The following is a 20,245-nucleotide window of genomic DNA, read 5'->3' on the forward strand; positions in this document are numbered from 1 at the left end:
CGTAAGTAGTAAAACCTTAAAGTCACATCTTAAGTGCACAGGAAGCCAGTGCAGGTGAGCCAGTACAGGTATATATGTATGTATATATGTATATAAAGGTATATACAGTACAGGCGTAATATGATCAAACTTTCTTGTTCTTGTCAAAAGTCTAGCAGCCGCATTTTGTACCAACTGTAATCTTTTAATGCTAGACATGGGGAGACCCGAAAATAATACGTTACAGTAATCGAGACGAGACGTAACAAACGCATGGATAATGATCTCGGCGTCTTTAGTGGAAAAAATGGAGCGAATTTTAGCGATATTACGGAGATGAAAGAAGGCCGTTTTAGTAACGCTTTTAATGTGTGACTCAAAGGAGAGAGTTGGGTCGAAGATAATACCCAGATTTTTTACAGAGTCACCTTGTTTTATTATTTGGTTGTCAAATGTTAAAGTTGTATTATTAAATAGAGGTCGGTGTCTAGCAGGACCGATAATCAGCATTTCCGTTTAATGCTGACATTATTTACCAATGTTTTACTATCGTGGCTTTTTAAATAGTGCAACCCTCACCGCGTTAACCCAGTGGAGCACAGCATCCGTCCAGCTGGAAGACCCGCCCAGAAGCTCGGCAGAACCGCCAGCCTTGGCCAAGGTCACCGTCTCAGAGGCTCCCACCGTCATCAGTGCGTCGATCACCACCAAGTGAGCGCTCTGGAAGGAGGGGAGAGAAAATTGTCAAAAAGGACGGAAATTTAAAACATGAAAATGCAAGCATGAGTGGGAAGACAAAAGTTAGTTACAAAGTGTCTCCACTAGGTGTCAGCAGAGGCCACGAGTGGGCCTGACAAGGTCTGTAGCCAGCAAACATCAGTGTCATTCAAGTGGTTGAACTTTGGACTTGTATTTGTTGTTTAGATAAATCATTACATTGGAAACAGACCAACAAAATGGTTGCAGGTGTGTGTGTGTGTGTGTGTGTGTGTGTGTGTGTGTGTGTGTTCTTGTATTTATAGCCTTCTTCAGACATCAACAAGGAAAAATACCTTCCAAATGAGGACCAGTGAACAAGTTAGGACCGAAATCCTGGTCTCAATACGGAAAACCATTGCATCTAATTGAGAGACAAATACTACAGTCTGTGAACATTGCTCCAAAGTCAGGTTTTTTTTTCTTGTTCTGAAGTAAACATCAATGCAAAGGCAGCATTAAAATGCTGACTTTTATCACAATATTGCCAATTTTTTTGTTGACCTTGTAAAATTGTGAACTTTTTAGGAAAAAATTACGACTTTTGTTACCATTTTGCTTAGCAACATTTTTCTTACCAACTTGGGACTTTTTTTTTTTTGAGTAAAATTACGACTCTTTTCATACAACTGCCAACATTTTAAGCTTTTTCTTGTAAAATTGTGACTGCTATTGGGCAAAATTCCAACTTTTATTGTAATATTGCACAATTGTTCAGTTTTTCTTGTCCACTTTTCACTTGCGTTGAGTAAAATGAGGGACTTTTATCATAATACTACCAAAATTCGAAGTTTTTCTTTAGAAATGACCTTTTTCTCATGACATTCCAACTCAGTTTTCACAACAAGCTGGTTTATATTGGCTTAGTTTTTTTTATATATTATTAATGTTGTAAATATAAATATTTATATATCTAGAAAGGGTGGTCCTAAAGAGATTTTTTGGAGGTCTCAAGAAGGTACGAAATACAAAAGTGTGTGTGTGTGTGTGTGTGTTCTTGTATTTCTAGCCTTCTTCAGACATCAACAAGGAAAAATACCTTCCAAATGAGGACCAGTGAACAAGTTAGGACCGAAATCCTGGTCTCAATACGGAAAACCATTGCATCTAATTGAGAGACAAATACTACAGTCTGTGAACATTGCTCCAAAGTCAGGATTTTTTTTCTTGTTCTGAAGTAAACAATGCAAAGGCAGCATTAAAATGCTGACTTTTATCACAATATTGCAAATTTTTTTGTTGACCTTGTAAAATTGTGAACTTTTTAGGGAAAAATTATGACTTTTGTCACCATTTTGCTTAGCAACATTTTTCTTACCAACTTGGGACTTTTTTTTGAGTAAAATTACAACTCTTTTCATCCAACTGCCAACATTTTAAGCTTTTTCTTGGAAAATTGCTACTACTATTGGGCAAAATTCCAACTTTTATCGTAATATTGCACAATTGTTCAGTTTTTCTTGTCCACTTTTCACTTGTGTTGAGTGAAAAGACGGACTTTTATCATAATAATACCAAAATTCTAAGTTTTTCTTGTGAAATGATGACCTTTTTCTCATGACATTCCAACTCAGTTTTCACAACAAGCTGGTTTATATTGGCTTAGTTTTTTTTATATATTATTAATGTTGTAAATATAAATATTTATATATCTAGAAAGGGTGGTCCTAAAGAGATTTTTTGGAGGTCTCAAGAAGGTACGAAATACAAAAGTGTGTGTGTGTGTGTGTGTTCTTGTATTTCTACCCTTCTTCAGACATCAACAAGGAAAAATACCTTCCAAATGAGGACCAGTGAACAAGTTAGGACCGAAATCCTGGTCTCAATACAGAAAACCATTGCATCTAATTGAGAGACAAATACTACAGTCTGTGAACATTGCTCCAAAGTCAGGATTTTTTTTCTTGTTCTGAAGTAAACATTAAAGCAAAGGCAGCATTAAAATGCTGACTTTTATCACAATATTGCCAATTTTTTTTGTTGACCTTGTAAAATTGTGAACTTTTTAGGGAAAAATTATGACTTTTGTTACCATTTTGCCTAGCAACATTTTTCTTACCAACTTGGGACTTTTTTTTGAGTAAAATTACGACTCTTTTCATACAACTGCCAACATTTTAAGCTTTTTCTTGTGAAATTGCGACTGCTATTGGGCAAAATTCCAACTTTTATCGTAATATTGCACAATTGTTCAGTTTTTCTTGTCCACTTTTCACCTAAGTTGAGTAAAATGAGGGACTTTTGTCATAATACTACCAAAATTCGAAGTTTTTCTTGTGAAATGATGACCTTTTTCTCATGACATTGCAACTCATTTTTCACAACAAGCTGGTTTGTATTGGCTTAGTTTTTTTTATACATTATTAATGTTGTAAATATAAATATTTATATATCTAAAATGTTTGGTCCTAAAGAGATTTTTCGGAGGTCTCAAGAAGGTACGAAATACAAAAGTGTGTGTGTGTGTGTGTGTGTGTGTGTGTTCTTGTATTTGTAACCTTCTTCAGACATCAACAAGGAAAAATACCTTCCAAATGAGGACCAGTGAACAAGTTAGGACCGAAATCCTGGTCTCAATACAGAAAACCATTGCATCTAATTGAGAGACAAATACTACAGTCTGTGAACATTGCTCCAAAGTCAGGATTTTTGTTGTTGTTCTGATGATGGGATTCCAGTCCATAGTGGATCTAACATAATAGTGAGAGTCCAGTCCATAGTGGATCTAACATAATAGTGAGAGTCCAGTCCATAGTGGATCTAACATAATAGTGAGGGAGTCCAGTCCATAGTGGATCCAACATAATAGTGAGACTCCGGTCCATAGTGGAGCTAACATAATAGTGAGAGTCCAGTCCATAGTGGATCTAACATAATAGTGAGAGTCCAGTCCATAGTGGATCTAGCATAATAGTGAGGGAGTCCAGTCCATAGTGGATCCAACATAATAGTGAGACTCCGGTCCATAGTGGAGCTAACATAATAGTGAGAGTCCAGTCCATAGTGGATCTAACATAATAGTGAGAGTCCAGTCCATAGTGGATCTAACATAATAGTGAGAGTCCAGTCCATAGTGGATCTAACATAATATTGTGAGAGTCCAGTTCATAGTGGTGCCAGCAGGAGACCATCAGCAGCGCAGAGACGTCCCCAACCGATGCACAGATGATCTGTCAACCCCGGGTCTTAGGTCTCTGGAAAGTGCGCCTTATAGTCCGGAAAATACAGTATATTATTATAACAATTCACACGTTGTTAGTCGTGCAACTGTTTTTGAAACAATTTTTTTTTATCTAAAAGTTTGATTTTCTTTTTAAAATGCATATTACAAGCAATGGTGATGTTTTGAGAGGACCAACTACCTAGTAAGGCGAGATATTTGTGTATTTGTATTTCTGACATACTAAGTATATTTTCCAATAGCTGCCACTTATACCAGATATAGTTCTAATAGAGACCATGACCACACTGCACCAGCACTCTTATCTCAGAGTGCTTTGACTCTATAAAGACATCAGACAGAAAAACAAGCCTTGGTTTATTTGCTCTCTCAAATCACACAACATTACTTCCAACCATTAACAAAGTGTAGCATCTAAAGCTTACTGGACGTTCACTATATTGCCAAAAGTATTTGGCCACCTGCCTTGACTCACATATGAACTTGAAGTTTATATGTGGAAATAGTGTTAAAGCGCTTTCAGTTCTTTTAAGGTAGAAAAGCGCTATACAAACCCTGTTTCCATATGAGTTGGGAAAGTGTGTTAGATGTAAATATAAACAGAATACAATGACTTGCAAATCCTTTACAACCCATATTCAGTTGAATATGCTACAAAGACAACATATTTGATGTTCAAACTCAAACTTTATATATTTTTTTGCAAATAATAATTAACTTAGAATTTCATGGCTGCAACATGTGCTAAAGTAGTTGGGAAAGGGCATGTTCACCACTGTGTTACATCACCTTTTCTTTTAACAACACTCAGTAAACGTTTGGGAACTGAGGAAACTAATTGTTGAAGCTTTGAAAGTGGAATTCTTTCCCATTCTTGTTTTATGTAGAGCTTCAGTCCTTCAACAGTCCGGGGTCTCCGCTGTCGTATTTTACGCTTCATAATGCGGCACACATTGTCCATGGGAGACAGGTCTGGACTGCAGGCGGGCCAGGAAAGTACCCGCACTCTTTTTTTACGAAGCCACGCTGTTGCAACACGTGCTGAATGTGGCTTGGCATTGTCTTGCTGAAATAAGCAGGGGCGTCCATGAAAAAGACGCAGCTTAGGTGTCAGCATATGTTGTTCCAAAACCTGTATGTACCTTTCAGCATTAATGGTGCCTTCACAGATGTGTAAGTTACCCATGCCTTGGGCACTAATGCACCCCCATACCATCACAGATGATGGCTTTTGAACTTTGCGTCGATATCAGTCTGGATGGTTCGCTTCCCCTTTGGTCCGGATGACACAATGTCGAATATTTCCAAAAACAATCTGAAGTATGGACTCGTCAGACCACAGAAAACTTTTCCACTTTGCATCAGTCCATCTTAGATGATCTCGGGCCCAGAGAAGCCAGCGGCATTTCTGGATGTTGTTGATAAATGGCTTTCGCTTTGCATAGTAGAGCTTTAACTGCGATTTACAAATGTAGTGACAAACTGTATTTAGTGACAGTGGTTTTCTGAAGTGTTCCAGAGTGGTGATATCCTTTAGAGATTGATGTCGGTTTTTGATACAGTGCCGTCTGAGGGATCCAATGTCACGGTCATTCAATGTTGGTTTCCGGCCATGCCGCTTACGTGGAGTGATTTCTCCAGATTTTCTGAATCTTTTGATGATATTATGGAGCGTAGATGTTGAAATCCCTAAATGTCTTGCAATTGCACTTTGAGAAAGGTTGTTCTTAAACTGTTTGACTATTTGCTCACGCAGTTGTGGACAAAGGGGTGTACCTCGCCCCATCCTTTCTTGTGAAAGACTGAGCAGTTTTTTGGGAAGCTGTTTTTATACCCAATGATGGCACCCACCTGTTCCCAATTAGCCTGCACACCTGTGGGATGTTCCAAATAAGTGTTTGATGAGCATTCCTCAACTTTATCTGTATTTATTGCCACATTTCCCAACTTCTTTGTCACGTGTTGCTGGCATCAAATTCTGAAGTTAATGATTATTTGCACACACAAAAAAAAATGTTTATGAGTTTGAACATCAAATATGTTGTCTTTGTAGCATATTCAACTGAATATGGCTTGAAAAGGATTTGCAAATCATTGTATTCTGTTTATATTTACATCTAACACAATTTCCCAACACATGTGGAAACAGGGTTTGTATATTGTACAGGATTGCTTAATATTTTTCTTGGATAGTAGTCTGTTTATTTCAATTGTTAGTCTCTTGTGTTATTTATTTTTACCTCATATTTGTTCCCACTATCGCACCTCAAGTTGGAGTCCTTAATCTCGTTATATGCAGATATAATGACAATAAAGTCCATTCTATTCTATTCAAGTGATTCGGACACCTTATTCTCATCATTTTGATGGGTGGCCAAATACTTTTGGCAGTATATATAACGTACTATTTTCGGGTCTCCCCATGTCTAGCATTAAAAGATTACAGTTGGTACAAAATGCGGCTGCTAGACTTTTGACAAGAACAAGAAAGTTTGATCACATTACGCCTGTACTGTATATACCTTTATATACATATATACATACATATATACCTGTACTGTATATACCTTTATATACATATATACATACATATATACCTATACTGTATATACCTTTATATACATATATACATACATATATTCCTATACTGTATATACCTTTATATACATATATACATACATATATACCTATACTGGCTCACCTGCACTGGCTTCCTGTGCACTTAAGATGTGTCTTTAAGGTTTTACTACTTACGTATAAAATACTACACGGTCTAGCTCCATCCTATCTTGCCGATTGTATTGTACCATATGTCCCGGCAAGAAATCTGCCTTCAAAGGACACCGGCTTATAAGTGATTCCCAAAGCCCAAAAAAAGTCTGCGGGCTATAGAGCGTTTTCATTTCGGGCTCCAGTACTCTGGAATGCCCTCCCGTTAACAGTTCGAGATGCTACCTCAGTAGAAGCATTTAAGTCTCACCTTAAAACTCATCTGTATACTCTAGCCTTTAAATAGACTCCCTTTTTAGACCAGTTGATCTGCCGTTTCTTTTCTTTTTCTCCTATGTCCCACTCTCCCTTGTGGAGGGGGTCCGGTCCGATCCGGTGGCCATGTACTGCTTGCCTATGTATCGTCTGGGGACATCTCTGTGCTGCTGATCCGCCTCCGCTTGGGATGGTTTCCTGCTGGCTCGGCTGTGAACGGGACTCTCGCTGCTGTGTTGGATCCGCTTTGGACTGGACTCTTGCGACTGTGTTGGATCCATTATGGATTGAACTTTCACAGTATCATGTTAGACCCGCTCGACATCCATTGCTTTCCTCCTCTCCAAGGTTCTCATAGTCATCTTTGTCACCGACGTCCCACTGGGTGTGAGTTTTCCTTGCCCTTATGTGGGCCTACCGAGGATGTCGTACTGGTTTGTGCAGCCCTTTGAGACACTAGTGATTTAGGGCTATATAAGTAAACATTGATTGATTGATATATAGTGTATTTACCCCGACTGGCCTTTCCAACAGTACTTCACCTGACTAACAGCATCAGCCTCCTAATTCATTCTCACAAACAGCACATTCTGGTCATGGGTCCAATCTCCAGTCCTGAGCCTAATCTGTACAAATCAGTGCCTGGTCCCTTTGACGCGGAATTAATTCCACTTTAAAAAGCTAGACATTCCAGCTCCACCACACGCGGGGCCGGGGGAGTGGAGGGCAGTGGCGGTCCGGGTTGCGAGCGTGCATGAGCATCAAACTGCTGACCTTTGCTGGCCAGGTGCCAACAAGCTTGTCCGACAGTTGACAGCAAAAAGCGCTGGCCTTCCTGACATGGTCGCCAAGGGCAGGAATGCCACCTCCGTGTGTCTGTGAGAGCAATTCTCTCGCTCTTTTTCGCTCTCCGCTGGATGACCTACAGCAGCGAAATAGGACAAACGGGCACTGATGAAAGACTATAATCCTCTCACAGCAGATCAACATCTGACTCATTCCAAACACTAACAACACGTTTTAGTACAAATAAAGATATAATAAACGACAAGGAAAATTGCAAGAAAAAGCAGTAATCTTGCCAGAATAAAGTTGTATTTTACAAGAAATTAAGAGTTGTCCCATCCATCCATCCATTTTCTACCACTTATTCCCATTGGGGTGGCGGGGGGCGCTGGAGCCTAGCTCAGCTACAATCGGGCGGAAGGCGGTGTACACCCTGGACAAGTCGCCACCTCATCGCAGGGCCAACACAGATAGACAGACAACATTCACACACTAGGGACAATTTAGTGTTGCCAATCAACCTATCCCCAGGTGCATGTCTTTGGAGGTGGGAGGGGCCTATCCCCAGGTGCATGTCTTTGGAGGTGGGAGGAGCCTATCCCCAGGTGCATGTCTTTGGAAGTGGGAGGGGCCTATCCCCAGGTGCATGTCTTTGGAAGTGGGAGGGGCCTATCCCCAGGTGCATGTCTTTGGAGGTGGGAGGAGCCTATCCCCAGGTGCATGTATTTGGAGGTGAGAGGAGCCTATCCCCAGGTGCATGTCTTTGGAAGTGGGAGGGGCCTATCCCCAGGTGCATGTCTTTGGAGGTGGGAGGGGCCTATCCCCAGGTGCATGTCTTTGGAGGTGGGAGGGGCCTATCCCCAGGTGCATGTCTTTGGAGGTGGGAGGGGCCTATCCCCAGGTGCATGTCTTTGGAGGTGGGAGGGGCCTATCCCCAGGTGCATGTCTTTGGAGGTGGGAGGGGCCTATCCCCAGGTGCATGTCTTTGGAGGTGGGAGGGGCCTATCCCCAGGTGCATGTCTTTGGAGGTGGGAGGGGCCTATCCCCAGGTGCATGTCTTTGGAGGTGGGAGGGGCCTATCCCCAGGTGCATGTCTTTGGAGGTGGGAGGGGCCTATCCCCAGGTGCATGTCTTTGGAGGTGGGAGGAGCCTATCCCCAGGTGCATGTCTTTGGAGGTGGGAGGGGCCTATCCCCAGGTGCATGTCTTTGGAAGTGGGAGGGGCCTATCCCCAGGTGCATGTCTTTGGAAGTGGGAGGAGCCTATCCCCAGGTGCATGTCTTTGGTGGTGGGAGGGGCCTATCCCCAGGTGCATGTCTTTGGAGGTGGGAGGAGCCTATCCCCAGGTGCATGTCTTTGGAGGTGGGAGGGGCCTATCCCCAGGTGCATGTCTTTGGAAGTGGGAGGAAGCCGGAGTAGCCGGAGGGAACCCACGCATTCACGGGGAGAACATGCAAACTCCACACAGAAAGATCCCGAGCCTGGGGTTGAACCCAGGACTGCAGGACCTTCGTATTGTGAGGCAGACGCGTGAAGCCCCTTATTCAACCCGTGAAAATTTTAATTAAATTGCCAAAATCGGACTTTGAAAAAAGACTGGACAACAGAGTGTGAATGTTCTGCCCTCGAGTCATTGTTTCCCGTCGGACCTTTTAAGAGACGGACGCATTGTTCCCTGACAAGCTGCAACAACGGTAGAAATCCACACGTGTAAAACCTTATCACGAAACATAGTCAAAATCCATCCATCCATCCATCATCTTCCACTTATCCGAGGTCGGGTCGCGGGGGCAACAGCCTAAGCAGGGAAGCCCAGACTTCCCTCTCCCCAGCCACTTCGTCTAGCTCTTCCCGGGGGATCCCGAGGCGTTCCCAGGCCAGCCGGGAGACATAGTCTTCCCAACGTGTCCTGGGTCTTCCCCGTGGCCTATTACCGGTTGGACGTGCCCTAAACACCTCCCTAGGGAGGCGTTCGGGTGGCATCCTGACCAGATGCCCGAACCACCTCATCTGGCTCCTCTCCATGTGAAGGAGCAGCGGCTTTACTTTGAGTTCCTCCCGGATGGCAGAGCTTCTCACCCTATCTCTAAGGGAGAGACCCAAACTCATTTGGGCCGCTTGTACCCGTGATCTTATCCTTTCGGTCATGACCCAAAGCTCATGACCATAGGTGAGGATGGGAACGTAGATCGACCGGTAAATTGAGAGCTTTGCCTTCCGGCTCAGCTCCTTCTTCACCACAACGGATCGGTACAACGTCCGCATTACTGAAGACGCCGCACCGACCCGCCTGTCGATCTCACCATCCACTCTTCCCTCACTCGTGAACAAGACTCCTAGGTACTTGAACTCCTCCACTTGGGGCAGGGTCTCCTCCCCAACCCGGGAGTCAAAATATTGTACATAAATATATTTAGTTTGTGTTGAATTGCTGACTTTTGTCGAATACTAACTCCGGCGATAAAAGGTAGTTTAAAACATGCGGCGCTAAATTTGACCAGTAGATGCTTTAATTGTGATGAGTCACAATGTTTGATGTGAATGTTGATTCATTTATATTTTATAAATGACTAGACCTATTATTTTAAGGACAAAACTACTTCCTGTGTGTTCCTTCAGCACAGTGCTTCTCAATTTTTCTGTCCCCGGGAAGAACAAAATATTTGTACTATAAATAGTATAAATGGTATAATTTGTCTATAAAATTGTTATAGGTATACCTCTGCGTAACATTGTAAGCGTATTAACATTAAAAGGAAACAACACACTTGTCTCTTCTCCTCTCTTACAGTGTTTACTGTAAGTGAACTCCTCCACTTGGGGCAGGGTCTCCTCCCCAACCCAGCGATGGCACTCCACCCTTTTCCGGGCGAGAACCATGGACTCGGACTCGGACTTGGATGTGCTGATTCTCATTCCGGTCGCTTCACACTCTGCTGCAAATTGCAAACTACAGGCTCTTCTCGCTATTTCTTGTTTCTCCTTCTCACAAAGACATAAAACAAGCACACCTTCTTACATACGTCACATACGTACACGCCCTCACGGAGCAGAGAGGTAGCAACATGGGAAACATTAGCTGTGATGCTAGCGGAGCCGTGCGAGTGGTAATACGAGAGAAAGAAGGTGCGAATCGGGTAACAAATGAAGGAAGAATTAAGTCCCAGGAAAAACAGCAGGGGGTCCATCGTCTGGCGGTGGTTAAGACCCACTTTTATTCTTTGGCTTTTAACACTACATGAGTTGTGTGGTCCTCTGTTCTCTGTTGTCCTCTGTGTTTTTTTATACACTTTGATTTCTATTTTACTGTTTTAATTGATTTTACCCTTTAAAATAGTTTTTAATCATATTTTTTTATATTGTTTTTATTGGTTTTATATTTATTTATTTTTTGTTTTTATTCAGTCATTGGTGGAGCATAATATATATATATTTTTTTTTTTTAATTGTATTTTATTTATTTATTTTTATTTTTTTTTACAATTGTTTTTAAAATGGCTGTGCAGCACTTTGGAAACGTTATTGTTGTTTAAATGTGCTATATAAATAAAGTGGATTGGATTGGTTTGGCTTCAAGTGGGACTATGTCAAACAGACAACCGTAGTTAGTCAAGTGTGGGGCAAAAGTGTTGCTACAAAAAGTAGCATTACTGCTAATATGTAGAATAATTTGAAAAGTCACCTGCTAGAGGATGAAGAGTGCTTACTCCGCATGTCAACATCTATGCCCACAAAATCAAAATACCGAGGCAAACATTTCCAGATCAACGCCGCATGAAAAAAATAGTCAACAACAGAAGGCGATAACGTCCGCAGGAACCTACCACATAGCGATGGACGAACACTATTTGATTTCCTATCATGCAGCTCATTTTTATTTGACAGTTTTTGAAATATTTTCTGACATCATGCACAAAAGTGCACTTTCTTTATTTTAAACTATTGTAGTGGCATCTTGTACAAAAAGTGCACTTTAATTTAGTGTTGTTTTGATATGTCTTCTTAGTGACATCATGCACAAAAGTGCACTTTGTTTTAAACTATTGTAGTGGCGTTCTGTACAAAAAGTGCACTTTAATTTAGTGTTGTTTGGATATGTCATCTTAGTGACATCATGCACAAAAGTGCACTCATAGCTTGTTTTAAAATATATCTGACAATCTTGTACTTTGTTTTAAAAATGACATTGTTTGTACCACTGCTTAATAACTGTTTAATAAATACACTTTTAGTTGTGATTTCCCTCTCTGCATGAAAGTTCAAAAGTAGCATATATTAATGCAGTATGAAGAAGAATGTTTTAATGTAGACACATAGAATCATCATACTGCTGTGATTATATGTATCAAGTGTTCATTCAAGGCTAAGGCAAAATATGGAGATATATATCATGTATCGCGATATGGCCTAAAAATATCGAGATATTAAAAAAAAGGCCGTATCGCACCAGTCCTAGATCCAATCACAAAAAAATAAGCGTTGCAGATATTATTGAAAACTCAGGAAATCCATGACATTATGTTCTTTACAAGTGTATACCGTATTTCCTTGAATTGCCGCCGGGTATATAGTATGCGCCTGGCTAGAATTATAAAATATTATTTTTATTAGCGCATGTCTAGAATTTCCACAGGGTCAAACTCGTCACGTCACGAGTGACACTTCCGCTGTCATCATTTTCAAAATGGAGGAGGCTGATTTCAATCATTTGAAATCGCATAAAGGGAAGAAGATTAAGAGCTATTCAGTAGGATTTAAGGTCCAAGCTATTGAATATGCTAAAATGAAAAGTAAGCATTTATGTTTTATTAATATACCGTAGCTGCGTGTGTCAAATATGAGTCATTAAATGACTCCCGCCTCCTGGTGGTAGAGGGCGCTAGTGATCCTTCTTGCGACTACACGAAGTGACAACAAGCAGTGAGAGTGAGCAGCGATGATTTTTTCCTCTCGCTTGCACTTTTAACATGGAGGATTGCATATCTAAAATAAAACCATTTTCTAAACTGGACTTTCAATCGAAGCAGGAGGTAATAAAGGAAGATCTCCATCGAGACAGAGAGACTTTTAAAACCGAAGAAAGATAAGGAAGACTTCTTTAAACAAGATATCGATGCGTTTGATCAGAAGGAGCTGCGCATGGACTTCATTTATAAGTAAAGGTAAGACCATGAAAACGTTTTTTTAAATTAAATGTGCTTTTCATGATGGTATCCTTACATCACACTCAAATTTATAAGCGCAGGCCTAAATTTACCACATGCCTTTGGTAAGCGCCGGAGTGAGAAGAGGTTTTCAATTAATTAGCCCCCCGGCGGCAATTCAAGGAAATACGGTATGCACTTTTGATCACGACTGTATGTTTACTATTTTTGCAGTGAATCTACGATCAAAACTACCTGCAGTAACTTGAACTAATGACGTAAAAAATGGTTGTATTTGTACAGTGTTTTGTTTTTTTTCTTGTCCTCGAGATACACCCAAGTTGCCTCAACTTGCCCACTCCCACACCGACTTAAATGACTTGCCAATCCGCTCGCACACATGACGCGGCGCCAGGCTCACTTTCTAGCCTGAAGACACGACTGAATGATATCAGGGATCACCTGCGTGGATAAAACATGACGACTGGAGATGAAAGCGCAGCGAAACAAAAAGACGGCAAAGAGTGGCTGTGCTGTAATTAATCAGGGGAGTAATTCATGAGCAGAAAGTGCAAAAATGAAAGGGAGGGGGGGCTGACGAGTCTCCCTAATGAGAGAGGAGAGGAGCCACTCTAGAATGCACCGGGCTGCCAGATCGCCATGACGACCGGCCAGCCAGCTGACCCACAATGCAACACAAGGGAATGCTTGCTTCTGGCTCGCAAGTATTAGTTGATTAGTGACATCAATACTCCGTCAATTAGCCGCATCCTCAGAGCATTTTGGATAAATAACAGGGATATCTTAGCTGTCTGACAGTCCAGGCAGACAAACTAGAGACAATTAGTGAGATTATGACGAGGGCGACCGGCGATTATGTCTGAAATATGACTTAAAAACAGGCACCCCCGCCCCCAGCAGTGCCTGCTGAGGGGGAAACAACAGGGCTTAGGCAGGTCTGGGGGGGCCACCAGAGGGGGTTTTGTACGACAGTGCACAAATATATTCTATGTATGAATACACGACTGAAAAATGTATGTTTTAAATAAATTTAAGGGATTTCAACGTCTACGGTTAGAGAATCTGGACACAATTTCCCAACTCATATGGAAACAGGGTTTGTACATCTCTAAAAACCGACATCAATGTCTAAAGGATATCACCACATGGGCTCAGAACACCTCAGAAAACCACTGTCACTAAATACAGTTCGTAAGTGCAAGTTAAACCTCTCCTATGCAAAGCGAAAGCCATTTATCAACAACATCCAGAAACGCCGCCGGCTTCTCTGGGCCTTGGATCATCTAAGATGGACTGATGCAAAGTGGAAAAGGGTTCTGTGGTCTGACGAGTCTATATTTCAAATTGTTTTTGGAAATATTCGACATCGTGTCATCCGGACCAAAGGGGAAGCGAACCATCCAGACTGTTATCGATGCAAAATGAAACCCAATATCTAAGTAAAAATAAACAAAGAACCAATGGCCAACAATATACACATTAGTGTACCGAAGACCTGAATATTGTGCTGTTACACTGTAAGTAGAACTTATAAATAAATAACACATTTTTAACACATGGAAAGACCGTGACCTTCGATCCCTCAGACGGCACTGTATCAAAAACAGACATCAATCTCTGAAGGATATCACCACATGGGCTCAGAACACCTCAGAAAACCACTGTCACCAAATACAGTTCGTAAGTGCAAGTTAAACCTCTCCTATGCAAAGCGAAAGCCATTTATCAACAACATCCAGAAACGCCGCCGGCTTCTCTGGGCCCTAGATCATCTAAGATGGACTGATGCAAAGTGGAAAAGGATTCTGTGGTCTGACGAGTCCACATTTCAAATAGTTTTTGGAAATATTCGACATCGTGTCATCCGGACCAAAAGGGAAGCGAACCATCCAGACTGTTATCGATGCAAAGTGAAACCCAATATCTAAGTAAAAATAAACACAGAACCAATGGCCAACAATATACACATTAGTGTACCGAAGACCTGAATGTTGTGCTGTTACACTGTAAGTAGAACTTATAAATAAATAACACATTTTTAACACATTGAAAGACAGTGACCTTCGATCCCTCAGACGGCACTGTATCAAAAACCGACATCAATCTCTAAAGGATATCACCACATGGGTTCAGAACACCTCAGAAAACCACTGTCACTAAATACAGTTCGTAAGTGCAAGTTAAACCTCTCCTATGCAAAGCGAAAGCCATTTATCAACAACATCCAGAAACGCTGCCGGCTTCTCTGGGCCCGAGATCATCTAAGATGGACTGATACAAAGTGGAAAAGTGTTCTGTGGTCTGACGAGTCCACATTTCAAATTGTTTTTGGAAATATTCGACATCGTGTCATCCGGACCAAAGGGGAAGCGAACCATCCAGACTGTTATCGATGCAAAGTGAAACCCAATATCTAAGTAAAAATAAACAAAGAACCAATGGCCAACAATATACACATTAGTGTACCGAAGACCTGAATATTGTGCTGTTACACTGTAAGTAGAACTTATAAATAACACATTTTTAACACATTGAAAGACCGTGACCTTCGATCCCTCAGACGGCACTGTATCAAAAACCGACATCAATCTCTAAAGGATATCACCATATGGGCTCAGAACACCTCAGAAAACCACTGTCACTAAATACAGTTCGTAAGTGCAAGTTAAACCTATCCTATGCAAAGTGAAAGCCATTTATCAACAACATCCAGAAACGCCGCTGGCTTCTCTGGGCCCGAGATCATCTAAGATGGACTGATGCAAAGTGGAAAAGGGTTCTGTGGTCTGACGAGTCCACATTTCACATTGTTTTTGGAAATATTCGACATCGTGTCATTTGGACCAAAGGGGAAGTGAAACATCCAGACTGTTATCGATGCAAAGTTGAAAAGCCAGCATGTGTGATGGTATGGGGGTGCATTAGTGCCCAAGGCATGGGTAACTTACACATCTGTGAAGGCACCATTAATGCTGAAAGGTACATAACAGGTTTTGGAACAACATATGCTGCCATCTAAGGGCCTTCTTATTTCAGCTAGACAATGCCAAGCCACATTCAGCACGTGTTACAACAGCGTGGCTTCGTAAAAAAAAAAGAGTGCGGGTACTTTCCTGGCCAGCCTGCAGTCCGGACCTGTCTCCCATGGAAAATGTGTGGCGCATTATGAAGTGTAAAATAGGACAGCGGAGACCCCGGACTGTTGAAGGACTGAAGCTCTACATAAAACAAGAATGGGAAAGAATTCCACTTTCAAAGCTTCAACAATTAGTTTCCTCAGTTCCCAAACGTTTATTGAGTGTTGTTAAAAGAAAAGGTGATGTAACACAGTGGTGAACATGCCCTTTCCCAACTACTTTGAAATTCTAAGTTGATTATTATTTGCAAAAAAATATATAATGTTTATGAGTTTGAAATATGTTGTCTTTGTAGCATATTCAACTGAATATGGGTTGAAAAGGATTTGCAAATCATTGTATTCTGTTTATATTTACATCCAACACAATTTCCCAACTCATATGGAAACAGGGTTTGTACAATCTACTAATAAAAGTTTCAATCAATCAATCATGCAAGTTGTCACGACAGAGTAAAAATGTTCAATCGCTAAACTGGAAGTCAAGGGCTGAGTTAAACATTAAAACGTGCGCCCATGGATCTCAGCCTGACGTGTCCTCCAATCACAGGCCAGGACGTTCAGTCTGCAGGGCAGATTGTCTCTAATCTTCACTTATCTTTATCCCCAATCTGAGGAGCTACAAGGCAGCACATACGCTACAAACACCATTGGACAAAGACTGTGGTCCTACTAGCACTTCAAAAAAAATGCTTACAGTAGTTGAAAATATGCCAAATACTGGGATTCAAATATGTTTAGGAACTTATACTGTATATGCACTGAGTTTTTTCCATGACTGTATACTCTAGCCTTTAAATAGACCTCCTTTTTAGACCAGTTGATCTGCCGCTTCTTTTCTTTCTCCTATGTCCCCCCCTCCCTTGTGGAGGGGGTCCGGTCCGATGACCATGGATGAAGTACTGGCTGTCCAGAGTCGAGACCCAGGATGGACCGCTCGTCGGGACCCAGGATGGACCGCTCGCCTGTATCGGTTGGGGACATCTCTACGCTGCAGATCCGCTTGAGATGGTTTCCTGTGGACGGGACTCTCGCTGCTGTCTTGGAGCCACTATGGATTGAACTTTCACAGTATCATGTTAGACCCGCTCGACATCCATTGCTTTCGGTCCCCTAGAGGGGGGGGGGGGGGGGGGGGGGGGTTGCCCACATCTGAGGTCTTCTCCAAGGTTTCTCATAGTCAGCATTGTCACTGGCGTCCCACTGGATGTGAATTCTCCCTGCCCACTGGGTGTGAGTTTTCCTTGCCCTTTTGTGGGTTCTTCCGAGGATGTTGTAGTCGTAATGATTTGTGCAGTCCTTTGAGACATTTGTGATTTGGGGCTATATAAATAAACATTGATTGATTTATGCTGCACAGTAGTGTTGTCCCGGTACCAAAATGTATTTTTGATACTTTATAATTAAAAAGGACCGCAAAAAATTGTATTATTGACATTATTTTAACCCAAAAAATCTTAACGTATACCAAACAAATTTTTGTTATTGCAAATTTGTCCTTAAATAAAATAGCGAACATACTAGACCAGTGGTCCCCAACCTTTTTGTATCCGCGGACCGGTCAACGCTTAATAATTTGTCCCGCGGCCCGGGGGAGGGGGATGTCCTTTTTTTTCCCTTTTTTTTATTTTTTCTTCTTTGTCATGAAAAAGGGACGTTTTTGTCATGAAAAAGGGAGTTTTTTTGTGGTTGGTGCACTATTTGTAAGTGTATATTGTGTTTTTTATGTTGATTTAATAAAAATTAAAAAAAATACATTTTATTTTTTAGTAAAAAATTATTTTCCAGCCCGGTGGTTGGGGACCACTGTACTAGACAACATGTCTTTTAGTAGTAAGTAAACAAACAAAGCCTCCTAATTTTGCTGCTGACATATGCAGTAACATATTGTGTCATTTATACTAGGGATGTCCCGATACAACTTTTTCACTTCCGATACGATACCGATATTTTATCCTTGAGTATTTGCCGATACTGATATCAATACGATACGATATAGCCACGAATCATACATATATTTATTCCTTATTTTGTTTTGTAGAATGTTAGAAAAGGCTTGATAAAGTGATGTTACTGTTACTGATGTTGTAGTGTTAAAACAGAAAACAATAGTCAGCAAGAGTAGGTATAGGAAAAACTGACCCATTTATTATTAACCAATTGGTTACATAAATTTTAACCTTCAACGTAAGAGTATTACCTCAACAAATCCAATAAAAACTAAATGTTATATTTAAAGTGCAAAATAACCACTAATACCAACATAATTATACAATTGAAAAGAATAAATTAAAAATAAATTAGAAGACCATGAAAAATAACCTAAATAAATCCAATAAAAAAAACAAAAAACGTTTTAAAGTGCAAACAATTCAAGTTCACTTCAGTTATTTTCTTACTGTCAGCATATGTTGGAAACAATTGTGGGCAGGGACAAAAACCACAAAAGCAACACAATATTGTCCACTGTCCAACTGCTCTAAATTAAGAGTTCACAGCTCCAGTTTCACTGACTGACTATGCCCAAAACAATGTAGTAATTACTCTTAGTCTTCACTGAAGAATAGTGTAAACACAATAAACATATCACTCTAATAACAAGAGCATAAAACAAATAATAATCAGTCAGTGCTGACTACCCTTACTGCTCCTTCTCCTCCTTCTCCACTTTCTGCAGTCCGAGCATAATGTGGAGATTTTTTTTAAGAAGATAAGCATTTCGGCATGCTGTGAGTTAAAATACTTCCACACAGTCGACATCACTACACTTTGCTGAGCACGCGCGTTGTCGTTGTTGTGATCACGTGGGCTGTGCATGCTGGATCAGAGACGCTCTTCTTCCGCGGCCGCCACCAACGTTAATTAAGGGGCATTGCCGCCACCTACTGTGTTGGAGTGTGATAAAACCAGTCACCTATTATAGAAGTGCTGCAGCGGCAAATGGACAGCTTATATCGGAGCGCTTATATCGGAGTTTTAAGATTCAGTCCGATACAATCCGATATTCACTTTTTTGGCTAATATCGGACCGATTTCCGGTATCAATATCGGATCGGGACATCCCTAATTTATACACCTGTTATTTTGTGATTAAGGACATGTGGTAGGAAATGAATTATTAATCTATTTGTTCATTTACCAGTCGTACCAAAGACTATAAAAATGGGAGCCATTACCTCCCTGTTCGGGACTCAGCATCAAGAGTTGGAATTGGTGGTTAAATCACCAAAAAATGATTCCCAGGCGTGACCACCGCTGCTGCTCACTGCTCCCCTCACCTCCCAGGGGGTGACATAGGGTGATGGTCAAATGCAGAGAATAATTTCGCCACACCTAGTGTGTGTGTGACTATCATTGGTACTTTAATCTTTACTGTTAATATCGGCTTACTCTCCCTTTTAACATGTTCTATATACATTTCTGTTAAAATGGGGATCGGTACTTTTTAGAGGCGGTATAGTACCGAATATAATTCATTAGAATCGCGCAGAAGTGGGTAGAGTAGCCAGAAATTGTACTCAAGTAAGAGTACAGTTACCTTAGAGATGTATTACTCAAGTAAAAGTAAGGAGTAGTCACCCAAATATTTACTTGAGTAAAAGTAAAAAGTATGTTTTGAAAAAACTACTCAAGTACTGAGTAACTGATGAGTAACCTGTTTGTTTAATGATGACGGCAACAAGTAATGCACAAAAATGTAAAAATAGCAATGAACAAATTCAGAGCCAGGAATATCTTTTAAACAACTGAAACAATAATATATATTAAATAATATATATTTGGGTTTACACTGTACTGAAAAAAAAAGTGAAAATTAATTTTACCTTTGCAAACTCATGATACTATTGGCTAAGTTTTATATTCATAAATGTAAGTTTCTAAATGCCCGACCTGTTTTTTGTGCCCTTAAGATTTAGAACTCTACATTAAAACACTCTAACTCTAACAACCAAAAAGCTGTGAAAACGATGATGTTGTGTTCCAAATTTAAGTTATTTACTGAGATTGAGTGAGCCTATGGCTTTGCACTTTGTTTATTTTATATATATATATTTTTTTTGCATTATATTTTAGTTACTTTGAATTTACAACCCCCTGGCGCTGTTCTGTACGTTTTTTATACTGTTTTTGTGCTTATTTTATTATTTTGAACTGTTTGTAAATGTTTAAATTTATAAATAAAGGTTTATTAAAAAAAATATGTTTTAATGTGCAGTTAATCATGTGACCGCCTGGCTCCGTTTGATTGGTGAAACGG

General features: G+C 40.7%; 1 protein-coding gene across 1 annotated transcript in view; it reads right to left on the reverse strand.

Moving 5' to 3' along the window:
* Positions 1 to 20,245, reverse strand: part of camsap3 (calmodulin regulated spectrin-associated protein family, member 3) — a 111,646-nt gene that overhangs the window by 31,456 nt on the left and 59,945 nt on the right. Inside the window, exon 3 of the mRNA XM_061905230.1 lies at positions 559 to 699. Coding sequence (XP_061761214.1) covers positions 559 to 699 — 141 coding nt within the window. The remainder of the gene's footprint in view (positions 1 to 558; positions 700 to 20,245) is intronic.

This window comes from Nerophis ophidion, linkage group LG07 (genome assembly GCF_033978795.1).
Source record: "Nerophis ophidion isolate RoL-2023_Sa linkage group LG07, RoL_Noph_v1.0, whole genome shotgun sequence".
Taxonomy (NCBI): domain Eukaryota; kingdom Metazoa; phylum Chordata; class Actinopteri; order Syngnathiformes; family Syngnathidae; genus Nerophis; species Nerophis ophidion.